General features: G+C 34.1%; 1 protein-coding gene across 5 annotated transcripts in view; it reads right to left on the bottom strand.

Annotated features, from left to right (window-relative positions):
* CUL5 (cullin 5) overlaps nt 1-15,489 on the bottom strand; it is a 90,121-nt gene that overhangs the window by 20,009 nt on the left and 54,623 nt on the right. For all 5 annotated transcript variants that reach the window (XM_004382474.2, XM_023736949.1, XM_023736947.1 and 2 more), the window contains 4 exons: nt 14,661-14,806; nt 14,497-14,577; nt 1,678-1,771; nt 171-301 (listed from right to left, as the gene is read on the bottom strand). In XM_004382474.2, the coding sequence (XP_004382531.1) occupies nt 171-301; nt 1,678-1,771; nt 14,497-14,577; nt 14,661-14,806 (452 nt within the window). The remainder of the gene's footprint in view (nt 1-170; nt 302-1,677; nt 1,772-14,496; nt 14,578-14,660; nt 14,807-15,489) is intronic.

Below are 15,489 nucleotides of genomic sequence, written 5' to 3'. Positions count from 1 at the left end.
GAAATGCAAAGAAAACTGAGAAAATATAAATATGATTTTAATTTTAATAATAAAATTAAAAGGTATTTCAGTATTACTGTCTTGCCATTTCAATTACTATTTTAAATACTCAATCTCACATTTTTACAAGTTTTGATATACATTTATCACTGCCGTTGAAGAAAACTTACAGTAGTAATTGTTTCAGCAGCTGCTACCATATCTGCCAGGCCAGCACTAATAATATGTTCTTCCAAGTCTTTCAACATTGGTTCTATCCCATTTGGAACTTTGTCCATCAATGAAAACATTAAATGTAATTCTGAAAGGATATAACACACTTATGTAATCATTTCATCAACTAGAATAAATTTTCTCTCAGATTAATCTCATGCGTCTAGAATGCCTACATTAGTAAGAATATCCTAATGGTATTCTGTGGGTACAGTTGGTTTAGGAGTTATTATAGTAAGTAGGACTTCCTGATCTATCTTCTCAGTTTGATAAAAGTATAACATTAGAAAAAAATTTCAAATTTAGAAGTGATCACATTCTGCAAAACTCAACTTCTCTTAAAAGGTGAGTCATTTTAGGCCCAACATGACGAAATATTTTTAATTCTAAGAAGTAAAAAGTTTACAAAGAAGATAAGTACATTTCATAAAGTAGATACAATATTAAATATATAGCCACATCATTAAGGGTAAAAGTCATGTCATCAGATTTTTCAGAGTGATGATTATAAGAGAAAAGTGTATTAGAAACCATTAATATAAAACTGTATCCATAAAGAACTGTTCAGTTTACAAAGCACCTCCTCATATGTTATACTGTTTAACTGACCTTCACAAAAATCCACCTCACAGTACTGGTTATGACTAAATAAAACCTTTTAAAGGCAGTCTGACAGGGATCAGACAGAACTCTACTTTGATTGGAGTATGGAAATTCAAATATTTCACTTATGCCAAAGAGCACCTTGATTTTTACTATGAAATGCTCCTAGTGAATAAATGAATTTAAGTGAATTGATATGCACACTTTCAATGCAACTAGAGATTTAATGGGACCTTGCAGTTAGACACAATAAAATATGGAGTGTAATACATTAAAATGTTATCTCTGGGTAATGGGAATACAGGTAATTTTTACTGCATTCTTTTTGTTTATACTGTACTTACTAGCCTCCAAAACAAATCTTTATTAAGAAAACATTTAAGTAATAAAAGAAATACACTTCAGCTTTTAAACTGTAAAGTATTTTTTGGGGGAGGGAATGCACATTGTTAACAAAGCGTTTTATTACTTTCTAAAAAGATTCACTACAAGGTTCTTTGCAAAGGTCAAATATCTAGTACTATGAGTCGCAATCAACTCGACAGCAACGGTTTTTTTGAAAAGGTATCCTATCCCATGTGTTTACTATGTAAACTGGCCTTTAAAAGCAGGGTCCTACTTTTGAGAACAAATGGAAGTTCACGTACTAGGAAAATAAAATAGCACTAATATTTAAGGGGAAAATGTTTAAATATAAGTTTAGAAATAGTGATCCTAACTGTGCTAAATATTTTACCACTGCCTTTAAACACAGTTCACTTTAACAAATAGACATTATGTATCAACAGCAATTTATTAAGTGATTTGTTTCAAAGATACCCGCTTAAAAGATAAGATGACTGTACATGAGGTTTTACCTACTTTCAGTTTCATTTCTCTTGATCATGCCTTGGCATTCTGCTAAGATAGTCTCTTTAAAGGATGTCACCAGGGCATTTACACAGCATTCCATGAGCTGAAATATATTAAAAATTGGTCAAGGCATCTATAAACTTTATAGCACAAGTCTATTCCAACTCACAAAATAAAACGAAACTGTTTAACAGCAGAAAAAACTTAAGTATCCTAAAAGTAGATTTTACTTACCTGTACTACAGGATGGTCGGAGCTGGACAGTTTATGCTAGTTTACAACTTAACTATACGCCCCCCTCAGGAAAAAGTTCATTAAACTTAAGTTCTCTAGAAATTTTAACAAAAAGTTTCTGGGAAAAGGAGAAAAAAAAGAAACAACTAAAAAATATATAAGAACAAAATAAAACCTGATTAACTCTTCCTAACTAGACAGGCTGTGTAACAATCAGATTCTAAAATTCCAAAAGTATGAATACATTCATTCAACAAACCATTACTGGGTGCCTATTATGTGCGAGCACCAAAGAAATATTTAGGAGACAAAGAAGAATAAGAATCCCTGTTCTGGAAATCACTGTTTAACTGAGGGCATGGTGGGGGGCAAAGGTAAACTGATAAGAATTTAAGGTAATTCATTTAAGTGACATTACACACACACACACACTCCTATAAATAACAGCAACAGCAGCAAAGGTACTACTTCTTTCTGCAGTAATTAAAAAGGCTTCATCCACAAGATGATATCTAAATTGGACCTTGAAAGATAAGAACAAGTCCTAAAGCGGACTGAGTATTCTGGGAACAGTAAGAATATGATAGGGAAAAGACAGACAGTGGAAAAGGTTAGAAAGGGAGGCTGGAGACAGATTATGAATGAAAAAATCTATTTTAAACAGAGCATTAAGCTTTTCCTACCTCCAGGCCGTTTTTAAAAGATCAGTCTAATAGTAGTAAGGCAGGTGATATGAAGGGAGGAAGAATGGTAAAGAAGGCTGGTGAAATACTTCAAGTAAAGCAGCGAAGGTTCAGTGTTCTAGGAGTCCCTCAGGAGAATTCCTCAAATAGGGTAGAAGATTTCCACCCTACCCCTACTCCCTCATGTCATGTAATGATTTACTCCTCTTGCAGGGATCACATAAAATGAGTAAGCTGTGAGTACTGAAGCAAGGTACACTAAGGCTGATATATCTCCTCCAAAAAACAGATCTAAGTCTGTCTGTACTAAGAAAGGGAATTATGTATGCCTTAAAAGTCCTTTGTTTAAAAATTCCTTTTGAAACTGACATACTGTTGATAATTACTGAAGTTGTATTTAGGTAATGGAGGTTCATTATACTACTCTTTCCACTTATTTAAATGTTAAAAACTTTTCCAGAATAAAAAATATTTTTCAAACTCCTCTTCATAAATTATGCTAACTACTTTTTAATTCATTTATCTCAATTTCTGTCCAAAGAAAAACAATATACAAAGTGGTTCAGAAATTCTCGCTCTATTAAAGATGGGAAGCTGTCTACAAGCTCTAAATCCTATACCAGCTCTGAAATGTGCACGGCCTCAGCAGTGAGAACAGATTCAGAAGTGGTAAATCTAACTATTTCTAACTAATGGAGAGCAAAGAGAAAATGCAATCGAAAAGAAGAAATAAACTCCAAGCCCCAGGCACTTGGTCTCCGATCTCTACTTTCATTGCAAAGTTACACTTGAGCATGATAATGTTCAGGAGTAAGCCAAATTTTACAGACTCCAAAAATCTAGACCAGTGTATTTCAAACTGTGTGTTGTGAAATCAGTTTTAATGGCTTGAGACCAGCTTTTTTTATGACAAATAACAGAAAAATATCGGAGTGCATCCCACATAGTAACAATAAATCTTAGTTCACAGAACTTTCTGTTAGATATAAACACATATATACTAAGCCACAATACAAAATGAATTTCTTTCCATGGGTTACAATGAGGATTAAAAGGAGAGGCCAAATTGACAAGATAATTGAAGTAAGTTGGACAGAACTGGTTAACCGCATAGATAAAAGGGGTTAGGAAAAAAAAAGGGGGTCACGGAAGCAGATTCTACCTTGACAGGTTAAACAAATAAACAATTATTATAATAATAGCAGGTATCTTTTAATGATCACTTACTATGTACCAGGCATTGTTGCTAAATGTTTTACATACATTATCTCCTTTAACCCACATGACAATCTTATGAAACATATTTAACATAAGGAAACAAGCTGAGAGAGGTTAAGTTACTTGCAAGTGTTGCACAGTTCATAAGGTCTTTAGTTGCAATTTGAGGCTATGTATGTGACTCTACAGCCTTCAACTTTTATTACTACGCTAACAGAGACAGAAAGGAGCCCTGGTAGCATAATAGTTAAGCACTTGGCTGCTAACCAAAACGTTGTTGGTTTGAACCCACCCAGCAGCTCCACTGGAGAAAGACCTGGCAATCAGCTTCCGTAAACATTATAGTCTAGAAAACCCTGTGGGGCAGTTCCACTCTGTCATGTGGGGTTGCTATGAGTCAAAACTGACCCGACGGCACCTAACAACAACAATAGAAAGTATGTACTTAGCAATGGTTACATGCTCAGAACTGAGTTAAGTGTTGTAAGGAATACCCGTTGCTGTCGAGTTGATTTTGACTCATAGCGAACCTACAGGACAGAGTGGAACGGCTCATAGGGTTTCCAAGAAGCAGTTGGTAGATTTGAAATGTCGACCTTTTGGTTAGCAGGCAAGCTCTTAATTGCTGCGCCACCAGGGCTCCGTTGTAAGGAATAGAGAAGAATAAAATATAGTTAATACCACCCTCAAAGATCTCACAATCCAGTTAGGGAAATATAACTATATATCTAAAAACGTGTGCAGATTTCATATGTACAAAGGTATATGAAAAGAAGTTCAACTTCACTAATAACCATAGAAATGGAAATAAATTCATCATCACTACACTATAACTTTCACAAGGACAGAGATTACATTCTGTCCCCAAACTATATACGCATGGCTTCCTACACAGTTGGTGCTTGATAAGTAACACCACAAAGTGGTCTATAATTTGCCACTAAATCAAGTGGTAAAAACAATTGCTTCTGTGGGAATTTAAATAAGAGAAAACTGATAAAGGCTAGAGAATCTGGGAAGCCCTGGTGGCACAGTGGTTAAGAGCTCAGCTGCTAACTAAAAGGTCAGTAGTTCCAATCCACCAGCTGCTCCTTGGAAACCCTATGGGGCAGTTCTACCCTGTCCTATAGGGTCACTATGAGTCGGAATCAACTTGATGGCAACGGGTTTGTTTCTTTGTTTTTAGAGAATTTGGGGATTTCTTCATTACAAGATGTGATATAAGGATTCTGAAGGATATGAATACGCAAAAGAAAAATAAAATATTACTAAAAATGAATCCAAGAAAATGAAAATGGAAAAGATGAGTTATGAATGAGAAATAGGCCTTATTAGAGTAGAAACACTCTTGCTAGACATTAAAACCACCAGGTGCCAGTTAAGTTGATTCTGACTCATAGCAGAATCATGACTATCAGAGTAAAACCGCTCCACAGGGTTTCCAGTGGCTGATTTTCCAGAAGTAGGTCAGCAGGTCTTTCTTCCAAGGTGCCTCTGTGTGGACTCAAACTTCCAACCTTTTGGTTAGCAGCTGAGCACATTAACCATTTGCACCACCCAGGGACTCTTGCTGGACATTATAAAGAACTAAAATTAGAAACCACCACCTGTCTGTCAGTTCGTCGTATTGTGGCTTGTGTACTGCTATGATGCTGGAAGCTATGTCACCAGTATTTCAAAAATACCAGCAGGGTCAACCATGGTGGACAGATTTCAGTGGAACTTCTTGACTAAGACAGGCTAGGAAGAAAGGCCTGACAGTTTACTTCCAAAAACTAGCCAAAGAAAATCCTATAGCTCATAAAAGAATATTGTCCAATATAGTATTGGAAGATGAGGCCCCTAGGTTGGAAGGCAATCAAAATACACAGTGGCCACAACCATGGACTTGGGCATACCAGCGATCACTTGGGCATCATTTTGTTCTGTTGTACATGGGGTTGCCGTGAGTTGAAGTTGACCCGATGGCAACTAACAACAACAAAATTAGAAAACGAGGTTAGGGCCTAATTACGAAGGGTCTTAAAAATCAGGGATAGCAAAATAATGATGCTCTGGTTTTTGAATAAAGAAGCAAAACAATGAAAGTGATGTATGAAAGATTAGCCTGAACTCACAAAAGGTCAATAATAAGAATAAAGATTAGGGAATAAAGATTAGGGGACATTAAGCTTCTGTTAAGGGTGATGGAAAAATTAGAGAATGGTTAATGGTGATTATTGAACAACTGATGAACATATTTAATGTCACTAAACTAACTGTACATGTGAAGATTTTTGAAAAGGAAAATGTTTTGTTACCTATATATTTACCACAATAAAAAAAAGTATTAAAAAAAGAATAAAGATGCCCAGTTTCATTAATAATTTTTAAATCACCTAAAAAATATTTTTTAATCTATCATACTGCCAGAATGGCCAAGATTAAAAGGCTAAGATAACCCAATTCTGCAAAGCTATGGATAAACAGACACACAGTTGATGGTAGTAAGAATTACTACAACTTTTCTGAAGGTCAGTTTGGTATGATGTAGCAGTTTGTAAAAAGTTCATACCCTTTGTTTCAGCAATCTCATTTCCAAGAATTTAGTCAAAAGAGAATGCCAAGCGTGAGAAAAGACGTTATGTATAAGGATGTTGAAAAGATACAAGCATATACGGATGTTCCAGGAAGAAGTATTTATCAGAAATAAACTATAAACAATGAAAATGCCCATCATTACTGGACTGGTTAAGTATATTACAGTACATACATAAAATGAAATATTATGCAGACATGAGAAATAATGGTATAATACAGAAATGGTTGGAGTAAAAATGCACAATGTCTGAAATTTGTTTTAAAATGCTAGAGGTAGAAAGAAAGAAGGAATGAAAAAGGCGGGTGCGGGGGAAGGAAGGGAAGGGAAAAAGAATTTAAAAAGGAAAAGAAAAAGGGATCAACCAAGCAAGTATGACTCAACTATAATTCTGGAATCTGGGGTCTGGGTATAGGAAGTAAGGTTCCTTATACTATTTTCTCTACTCTTGTGTGTATTTGAAAACTTTCATAAGAAAGCTTTTTTAAAAAATAAAGAGAATATTTATGATATAGATCCCTGTGTACTGAAAAGTCAACACACAGGCAAAACAAAGAAAGGGGGACCGTTTGATAGAGTTCTCTCCTTATTTCAGATGAGTCTTGTCCTAACAAGAGGGTCAGTTCCTTGAAGGCAGACACCATGTTACTGCCCTTTTGTAATTTCCTCCCCATCATGTACCAAAGTACTAAACATAGTGGATCCTAAATATATACTAGTTAATTGAAAAATACATCTAGAATGGAAAGGATAGTGATAAACCATCTCTCTCACCTTGTATTCCCTTTCTGTCTCCTTTTGCTAGCTTCCGTGAAGAAAAAAAATTTTTGCCATATGCCATCAACTCCTGTATTTGTTTGCCTGAGATGAGCACAACTTCTAATCCATAGCAATCTCTCCCCAGAGGTCTGCAAGGTGAAACACTTTAACTATCAATGTGCTTGATGTTTTACCCTCCTCGATAGCAAGACTATAAACTCTTTAAGGATGATACCTGCCACAAAACTCAGCAGGCACTCAGTAAGTATTTGTTAAATGAATGGACCTTTATGTCTGTGAAGATGAAAAGTGGGACAGATAAGGCTAAGTGATGTGGTAGATTCTTCTTTTAGTGGTACTTAAATAATTCGTTCGACTTCACTGAAATTTAGTAAAAAGCAACAAGAACAGTTTTGATTTTCATTAGTTATGTAACTTTGTGTAAGTAATAATTTGCTTTGATTTCCTTAGCTATAAAATAGAATTGAGTCAAACTAAAAAATTATCTTAGGTTTCTCCACTTTAAGACTCTATTTTACCATTATCAGGACTTCAACCACACAAGGATATCTGTAAGAGCATAAATGAAAACTTGTCCATATCTGACAGTCTCCACCAGAATGTTAGCTCTGTAAGAGCAAGTGGCTTTGTTTTGTTCATGCTGTATCCCCTCCATCTGCTTTACTGCAGGGACAAAATAAATGTTTGTTGAATGAATGAGTGTTCAATAAACATAGGTCAAATGGTTTAATTAAAAACTAAAGGATTATAATCTCTAGCTATAGGATCCTATCCCCCAACAGGCCAAAGTTACATTCACCAAAAAAAAAAAAAAAAAATTTTTTTTTTTAATCCTTAGATTATATCATTTTTATCCATATTTCCATGGGTCATCACACTGGCAGGAAAGTAGTCCAGTGAAAAAAGCACTAGTTTGCAGCCAGGCAACCAAAGCTGTAAATCATCATTAAACATGTAATCCTGAAGACAGTGATTTTTCATTACTTTAAAAGTACTGCCTAAGTGTGGTGATTAGTATTTACACACATTCCTGTTCCCAAAATATTAAGTTAAAATTCCTTTAGGGTTCCTAAAAATCCAGTAACCAAACCAGCTGCTGTCGAGTCGACTCCGACTTATAAGCGTCTGTGCTCCAGAGTTTTTGATGGCTGCTTTTTTGGAAGTAGATTACCAGGACTTTCTTCCAAGGTGCCTCTGGGTGCAATCAAACCACCAACCTTCCAGTTAGCAGCCGATCGCATTAACCATTTGCACCACTCAGGGACTCCTTAAGCTCTTCTAATTATATAATCATTCAACAACCAGTGAGAGCTCTTAAAACTAGCTCCCCACAGACTTTCTACTCAAATTCCTCCAATAACCTAGGTTTGCATCTTTCAATTATCCTCCAAACCATTAAAATGTCTATTGATTCTTTCTTTAAACGACTGTTACATTCCCTTCTTTCCACTCCTTTGTCATCGTGTACCTAGTAATGTCCCTATTACATCATCGAGACTGCTAAAATAGTATAATACTCTATAACATACAGAAGAAATAAAAGGAAAGTACTTTAAAATAAGTCAATATGTATTTCAACCTGTAAATATTTGGCCACCACTATACAAAAAGAGATATTTAGATACTTGCACCTGTATGTATGATCACACTGAATATGAAAACTACAAATGCAGTCCACCACATGAATACTGGTACTCAAATATTATGAACAGTATCACTGTAGGTCTAGATTGTGAAATTATTTTATTAAGACTCAAAGCGAAAGAAAATACTATCTTTACTCAATTCACACAATAATATTACTGGAAAATGTAGTGTATATAGAAATTATCAAAAAATATTTGGGGTTATAAGTAAAACAAAATTAAGTTCTAGACTCAGATAAGTGTAAACAAAATTTTCTCTTAGATGAATGGCCAATGAGTGAGACATTCTAAAGTAATTTGGGATGTGGGATAATTCTTGTTCATGTGGGACAGTTCTAAGCACTGTGAGACATCTAGCATTCCTGGACTCCTATTCAATAAATATCCAATCATTTGGACAACCAAAAAATGCCTCCATAAATTTCTATAACACTCCCTGGAAATAGATACTACCCTCATGGAAAATCTTTGTCCTAGAGATTCCAGTTAAAAAACATTAACCTGGAATTCAAATGTCCCCCACAATGCAACTGAAACATGCCTACTATTTTTCCAAATTTATTTCCATAGCTTTCCAACACATATCCTAGGCTTCAGAGAAGGCAGTTTTTCTGTTCCCCACCCTACCCCGACCTTTTGCTTGTTGGCATGTTTATGCTGTGATATCAAAACAACTCACAGTGAAACTAACTTTCCACTGATTCATCTCTCAGAACCTGCCATTCTAATGACACGCAAATTAATTCAATTACAAACTGAATTTGGATAAACCTATAAAATGATCCTAAAGACATTAACTTGATTACATAACAAATAAACTTAACATCTAAACATTGTACATATAAGAAGTTGTGAGTGGAATATACTGGGAGCTACTTTTATTGGCTATACAGAATATGTCAAGATCCTTTTGGGATATAAATTTTTATCTCTTAAAAATAGAACTTTGTGTTCATTCCTGAAGTGCAAGAATGGTTCAACTCTGTTAATGTGATTTACTGAATCAGTTCAATGGCGGAAAACATCATATGATCATCTCCACTGATGCCTCTCGAATAAAAAAAAAATCCTCATAATATTATCTTTTTTATTTTACTTTTACTTCTGATTTTTGACTTACAGAAAAGTTGCAAAAAATAGCACAGAGTGCCCATACATCCCTAATGTTAATCTCTTAGATAACTATACTACAAATATCAAAACCAGGAAAATAATATTGGTATAATACTATTAAGTAACTATAGACCTTGTCTGAAATTCACCAGTTTTTCCACTTACGTACTTTTCCTATTCCAGAACCCTGCTTCGTAAAGTAGAGGGTCAGCAAAAAAAGAGATCCTCACTGAGATGGAGTGACACAGAGGCTACAACAATGGGCTCAAATATGGTAACGACTGTGAAGAAGGCACAGGACTCCGCAACGTTTTGTTCTGTTACACATACAGTCACTCTGAGTTGAAGCTGTCTGGATGGTACCTGATAACAGTAACAATCCATGATCCCACGCTGCATTTAGTTGTTCTATCTCCTTAATCTCCTCAAAGCTGTGACAGCTCCTTGGTCTTTTGTGTTTTATGACCCTGGCACTTTTAAACCAGTTATTTTGTAGACTGTCCCTTAACTTAGGATTCTCTGATCTTTTCTAATGATTAGAATAAGATTATGCCATTTTGGCAAAGATACCACAGAAAAGATGGTGTCTTCTTAGTGCTTCTTATCAAGGGGTTCATGATGCCAGTATGTTCTACTACTGGTTATGTTCACCATGATTACTTGATTAAGATGGTGTCTGCTGGGTTTCTCCACTACAAAGTCACTATTTTTCTCTCTGCTAATATCTTGGGGAAAATACTTTGAACCTATGAAAATATCCTATTTCTCTTTATTTAAATGTTTAACCATTAATTTTAGTATCCACTGGTGGAGTTTGTCTGCAAAAATTATTACTGTGGTATTTGCCTAATAGTGATTGTCTATTCCCCTCTTTCCTCCTACATTTATTAGCTGGAATTCTTCTGTAAGAATGAGTTTGAACATTTTTTTCATATGTTTGATGGCCATTATTATGTATATTTTTGTATGAACTGTCTGTTCATAATCTTTTTCCATTTTTTCCCTATTTTTAAAAATTCTTTATATATTAGAGATATTAGCCCTTTGTCTGTGATACATGTCGCAAGTATTTTTTTCCCAGATTGTCAGTTGTCTTTTGACTTTTGTTTATGGTGGGGTTTGTTTGTTTTTGCCATGCAACTTTTAAAATGTAGTCAAATTTATCAATCTTTTATTACCTCTAAATTTTGAGTCATATTAAAAGGCGTTTCCCTACAGAAAGATTGAAGAGGAATTGTAGTATTTATATGGTCTCATTTTTTACATTTAGATCCCTGATCCATTTGGTGTTTATTCTATCTTATGATGAGAAATATGGAACTAATTATCTTTTTTCCAAATGGCTACCAAGTTATCCCAGATCATTTATTAAAAAGTCTATCCCTATACCTCCACTGATTTGAGATCATACAGTTAATTCCCATATGTATTTGGGTGTACTTCTGGACTTTCTATTCCATTCCACCAGTTTGCTGGTCTATTCATGTGCCAAAACCACACTGTTTTAACTGTAGAGGTTTTAATGTCACATAAGGCTAGGTTCCCCTCATAGTTTTTCTTTTCCAGTGTTTTCTTGGCTATTCTTTCAGGTTTGTTTTTCCACATGAACTTCAGTATCAACTTATCTAACTTCATGAAATAGTTGTTGGTATTTTTACTGGAATTGCACGAATTTATAAATTAATTCAGGGGGAACTGACATCTTTACAATTTTGAGTCATTCTATTTAAGAAAAAGGGATGACTTTCCACTTTTTCAAGTCTATTTCTGTGTTTTTCAATAGTGTTTAAAAATTTCTTCTTATAGGTTTTCCACATTTCTTGATAAATTTATTTCTGAGTATTATTGTTTATTGCTACTGTAAATAAGGTTTTCCCTAACATTATATACTTTATTATTTGTGTACATAAAGACTACTGAATGTCTATTCTATATCCTGCTACTTTACTGAATTCTTTTATTGTTCGAGTTACATCATCGATTCTCTGAGATGTTCACTTTGTGATACTACACTTACACATTTAAGATTTGTGCACTTTCCTGTATATATGTTATATGTCAATCAAAATGGTTAATTTTAAAAATAATAAGCAGAAAATTAGAACAAAATTAAAAACAAATCACATAAACCTCTTACGTCCACCATAAAGTACACTTGCTTTGGAAACATATAGCTATATTGTACTTAAGAGACTATTCTATAAGAAAAAAATACTTTAAATCCTAGAATCATTTACCTTGGTAACTGTGGCAGAGGGATTTATGTCATCTATTTCAAGTTTTTTTCCCAATGTGTATATGTGGATATGTATGCGTGTGTATTAAAGTAAAAAGGGAGACTAAACCCTTCTATACTAATTATTGTCTGCGGGTATATATTTGTTTATCTCTATCTTTTTCATTCCCTTACTAACACATTCTCTTTTTCTTACTCTAGCTTACAGTCATTCTCTTAGTTGGACCCATATAGTTGAACTTCCGTACGTTTAATGCGCATATGCTACAACTCAGCTATATAAACTGAAATAGAGAGAACAATTCTACGTTATAAAATTGCAATGTCCCCACCCAAGTGCTACGGGCACATCAACCAGCTCAAAATACTCAAATCCCCCCAAATGAACTAATTTTTCTCTGCTTCCACTAAGACTTATTCTTACACCTGACCTCTGTAACAGTTCAGAAATATTATTGACTCAATTCTCTCATATCTAGCCCCATTCAGTATGATACAATATCCCACCTGTGAGAAGTCTCTATCTATACACTTGTTCTTTCCATTTTTATTGTTAAAACCCTACCTTATTATTTTAATACCTTGTTTGAGTATTGCAAAATCCTTCTGCCTATTTTCAGCTCTTTCCCACTCCAATTAATCTTTCGTCTTCCTAAGGAACAACTCTGTCCATAGCACACCTGTCTAAAAAACATTCAATGGCCTTCCCTGCCTTTTGAATAAAGCCCAAGCCTGGCTTTAAATTTCTATAACGAACTTCTATAAACAACCACTAAATTAGCCTTTTTTTCCCACCTAGTACCAAAGTTATTTTAACCATGAAGAGAATAACCACTGCATACTTTTCAACAAACCATAAACATGACTCTCCTTCAGGATGGAAGAAGCCAAAGAGAAGTGAGAGGTAAAAGAAAAAAAAATCCCAATCATAGTTGAAACATGTTTGGTTATAGGCCAACTACAACGTTATTCCTTTAAATTTAAAACTAAACCCAGTTCCCAGAAGACTGAAACGAACTTAAGGAAATATTGCTATATCTGAGCAGACTTCCAGATTCCATCCAACTTGATTCTTACTTTTTTTTACTAAAGCACACTAAGATCAGTTCTCCATGTAAAGGGAAATGCCCAGGACTGATATTTACCATGGATACTACTTCTGCTTAAAAGGTACTTTTTTTAATGAGGAATTTGTTACATAATATAAATAAAACAACAAATATAAAAGACTGGTGTTCTCTTATCAAATAATATTTTATCTTATTATAAGATGAAGTTTGGAAAACATCCTCCAACCACAAGCAGAACTATATTTTATTCATGTTAGCACATTAGATAGTTTGAACATATATTTTTACCAAATGAAATAAAATAATTAGCTGGTGAAATGGATCATTATTCAACAAAGATGTTATTCTAAGTTCAAAAATATAGTCATATCTTTGTTCTCTAAAAGAAGAGTTTTGATCTGGGATAAATTACTTGACTCATGTCTTCATTTTGCCTTTTAAAAATTCATCTATGGAGCTTTAATACTCAGATTCTAACTTAGTAATTCTTTTCAGATCACAAACTTCAATCACGCTAAGAGAGAACTGAAAAAAGACATAATCTCTCTCTAATCTGAAGATTTTGAAAAATTTCAAAATTTAATTCAAAACAACAAATCCATTTAAAATCAGTTCAAAAAATAATTATTTTCCATCATAATTATTCTGATTCAGTTTCAATAATGATTGAAGTTACAGTAAAAGTGAACGTGAATTTTGTTTGTACATCCAAAGTAAAAAGTACTGCATTCATGGATTTAAATAAAACTGTATGTAACTCAGAACCATTTTTAATATCATGATCAAAGGGGGAATCATACTTTGTATTAAATAATGTGATTTAATTTTTATTATAATAATTTCAGCTATTCTCCTGAGAATATACAATAGGTAGAATAAACTAAATGTTTTTTTTAAAGGCACAGACTTCTAGGGACCGTATTTTATTTGCAACATGAATGTCACTATAAATGGTTAACTTTAGATATTCATAACACATACTACAAGGAGACTGATTAAAAATTAAGCACATTAAATATAGTAAACTCTACAGCAGGGATGGCAAATAGATTTTATCTTGCATACCGGCTCTGAAGAACAATATGTTCTGAATCAGTTGCCTTCTGGAGCTGTACTTTAGCTCATTGGGAAAGAGTATTATGATAAATCAGTAATGTTTGTCAGGGACATGAGAAAGGATGAATAATGTTATGTGTATCATGTATTTGCCATCACTGGGCTACTGTACTTCAAATAATTCCACAGAATGTACAATTACAAAATTACTTACTGCTTCAACAGAGTTACATTCTCGTCTTGTTTCTAAGTAACGTAGTGCTCGTTTTTCTTCCTCTTTTAATTTAGCATCTGCCTGTCCAGAAACAAAATAGCAATCATTTTTAAGAATATCAGGAAAATAGCTCAAATTATCACATATGCTAAGTTCTGACTTACATATTTCATATAATTCTGTACACCATTTTGTTGTAAATACGAGGGTGCCTGTGTTCTATAAAATCTCTCTGTTGAATCCAAGTATGCCTTCTCAAAATTGTCCCTATAAATTTGAAGCTTATCCTCAGGATTAGAACAAAGGTTAACTGAAAAACAGAAAATAAAATTTTACTCTAATTATGATTCAAATCAGTAATTTGAGTACAATCAATAACAAATATCAAAAACTCATAATGTGCAAGGGACCGTAACAATGCTCAATAGAACATGAAACCATATAAGACAAAGTCTTCTTAAGAAACATAAAATCAAAAAGATAATAGCACAAAGTAGTTTAAGGTGACAAATATATAATTTAGATAATATGGACTATTTTTATTTTTGAACACCAAAGAGACTGACTTCTAACTGAATAATCAAGCAAGCACAGAAGACACAGGATTTAAATGAAGTCTTAAGGAATAAAGTAGGATTTGCATAGAGATTAGTGAGATAAGTAAATATTCAGAAGAGGAAAAGCATAAGGCCAAACTCAAGGTATAATGACTAGGGTGGTCTGAGTGGATTATAAGCTTAATAGAAGATAGGTAGAATGGCAAGTTAGCAATGGTTGTTGACAGCCACAAATCTCAGGCTAAGAAACGTGAATTTAGCATGATGTATCACTAAAAGGAAGGAGCCTCGGTGGCTCAGTGGTTAAAAGCTCAGCTGCTAACCAAAAGTTTGGAGTTTGAACCTACCAGTGGCTCTGTGGGAGAAAAAACCTGGCAATCTGTTCCTGTAAAGATTACAGCCTTGGAAACCCCATGGGGCAGTTCTACTTTGTCCT

Source organism: Trichechus manatus, unplaced genomic scaffold (assembly GCF_000243295.1).
Source record: "Trichechus manatus latirostris isolate Lorelei unplaced genomic scaffold, TriManLat1.0 scaffold00094, whole genome shotgun sequence".
In the NCBI taxonomy this organism is placed as follows: domain Eukaryota; kingdom Metazoa; phylum Chordata; class Mammalia; order Sirenia; family Trichechidae; genus Trichechus; species Trichechus manatus.
The sequence above is the reverse complement of the archived record's forward strand: the minus strand, read 5'-3'. Positions and strand labels throughout refer to the sequence as shown.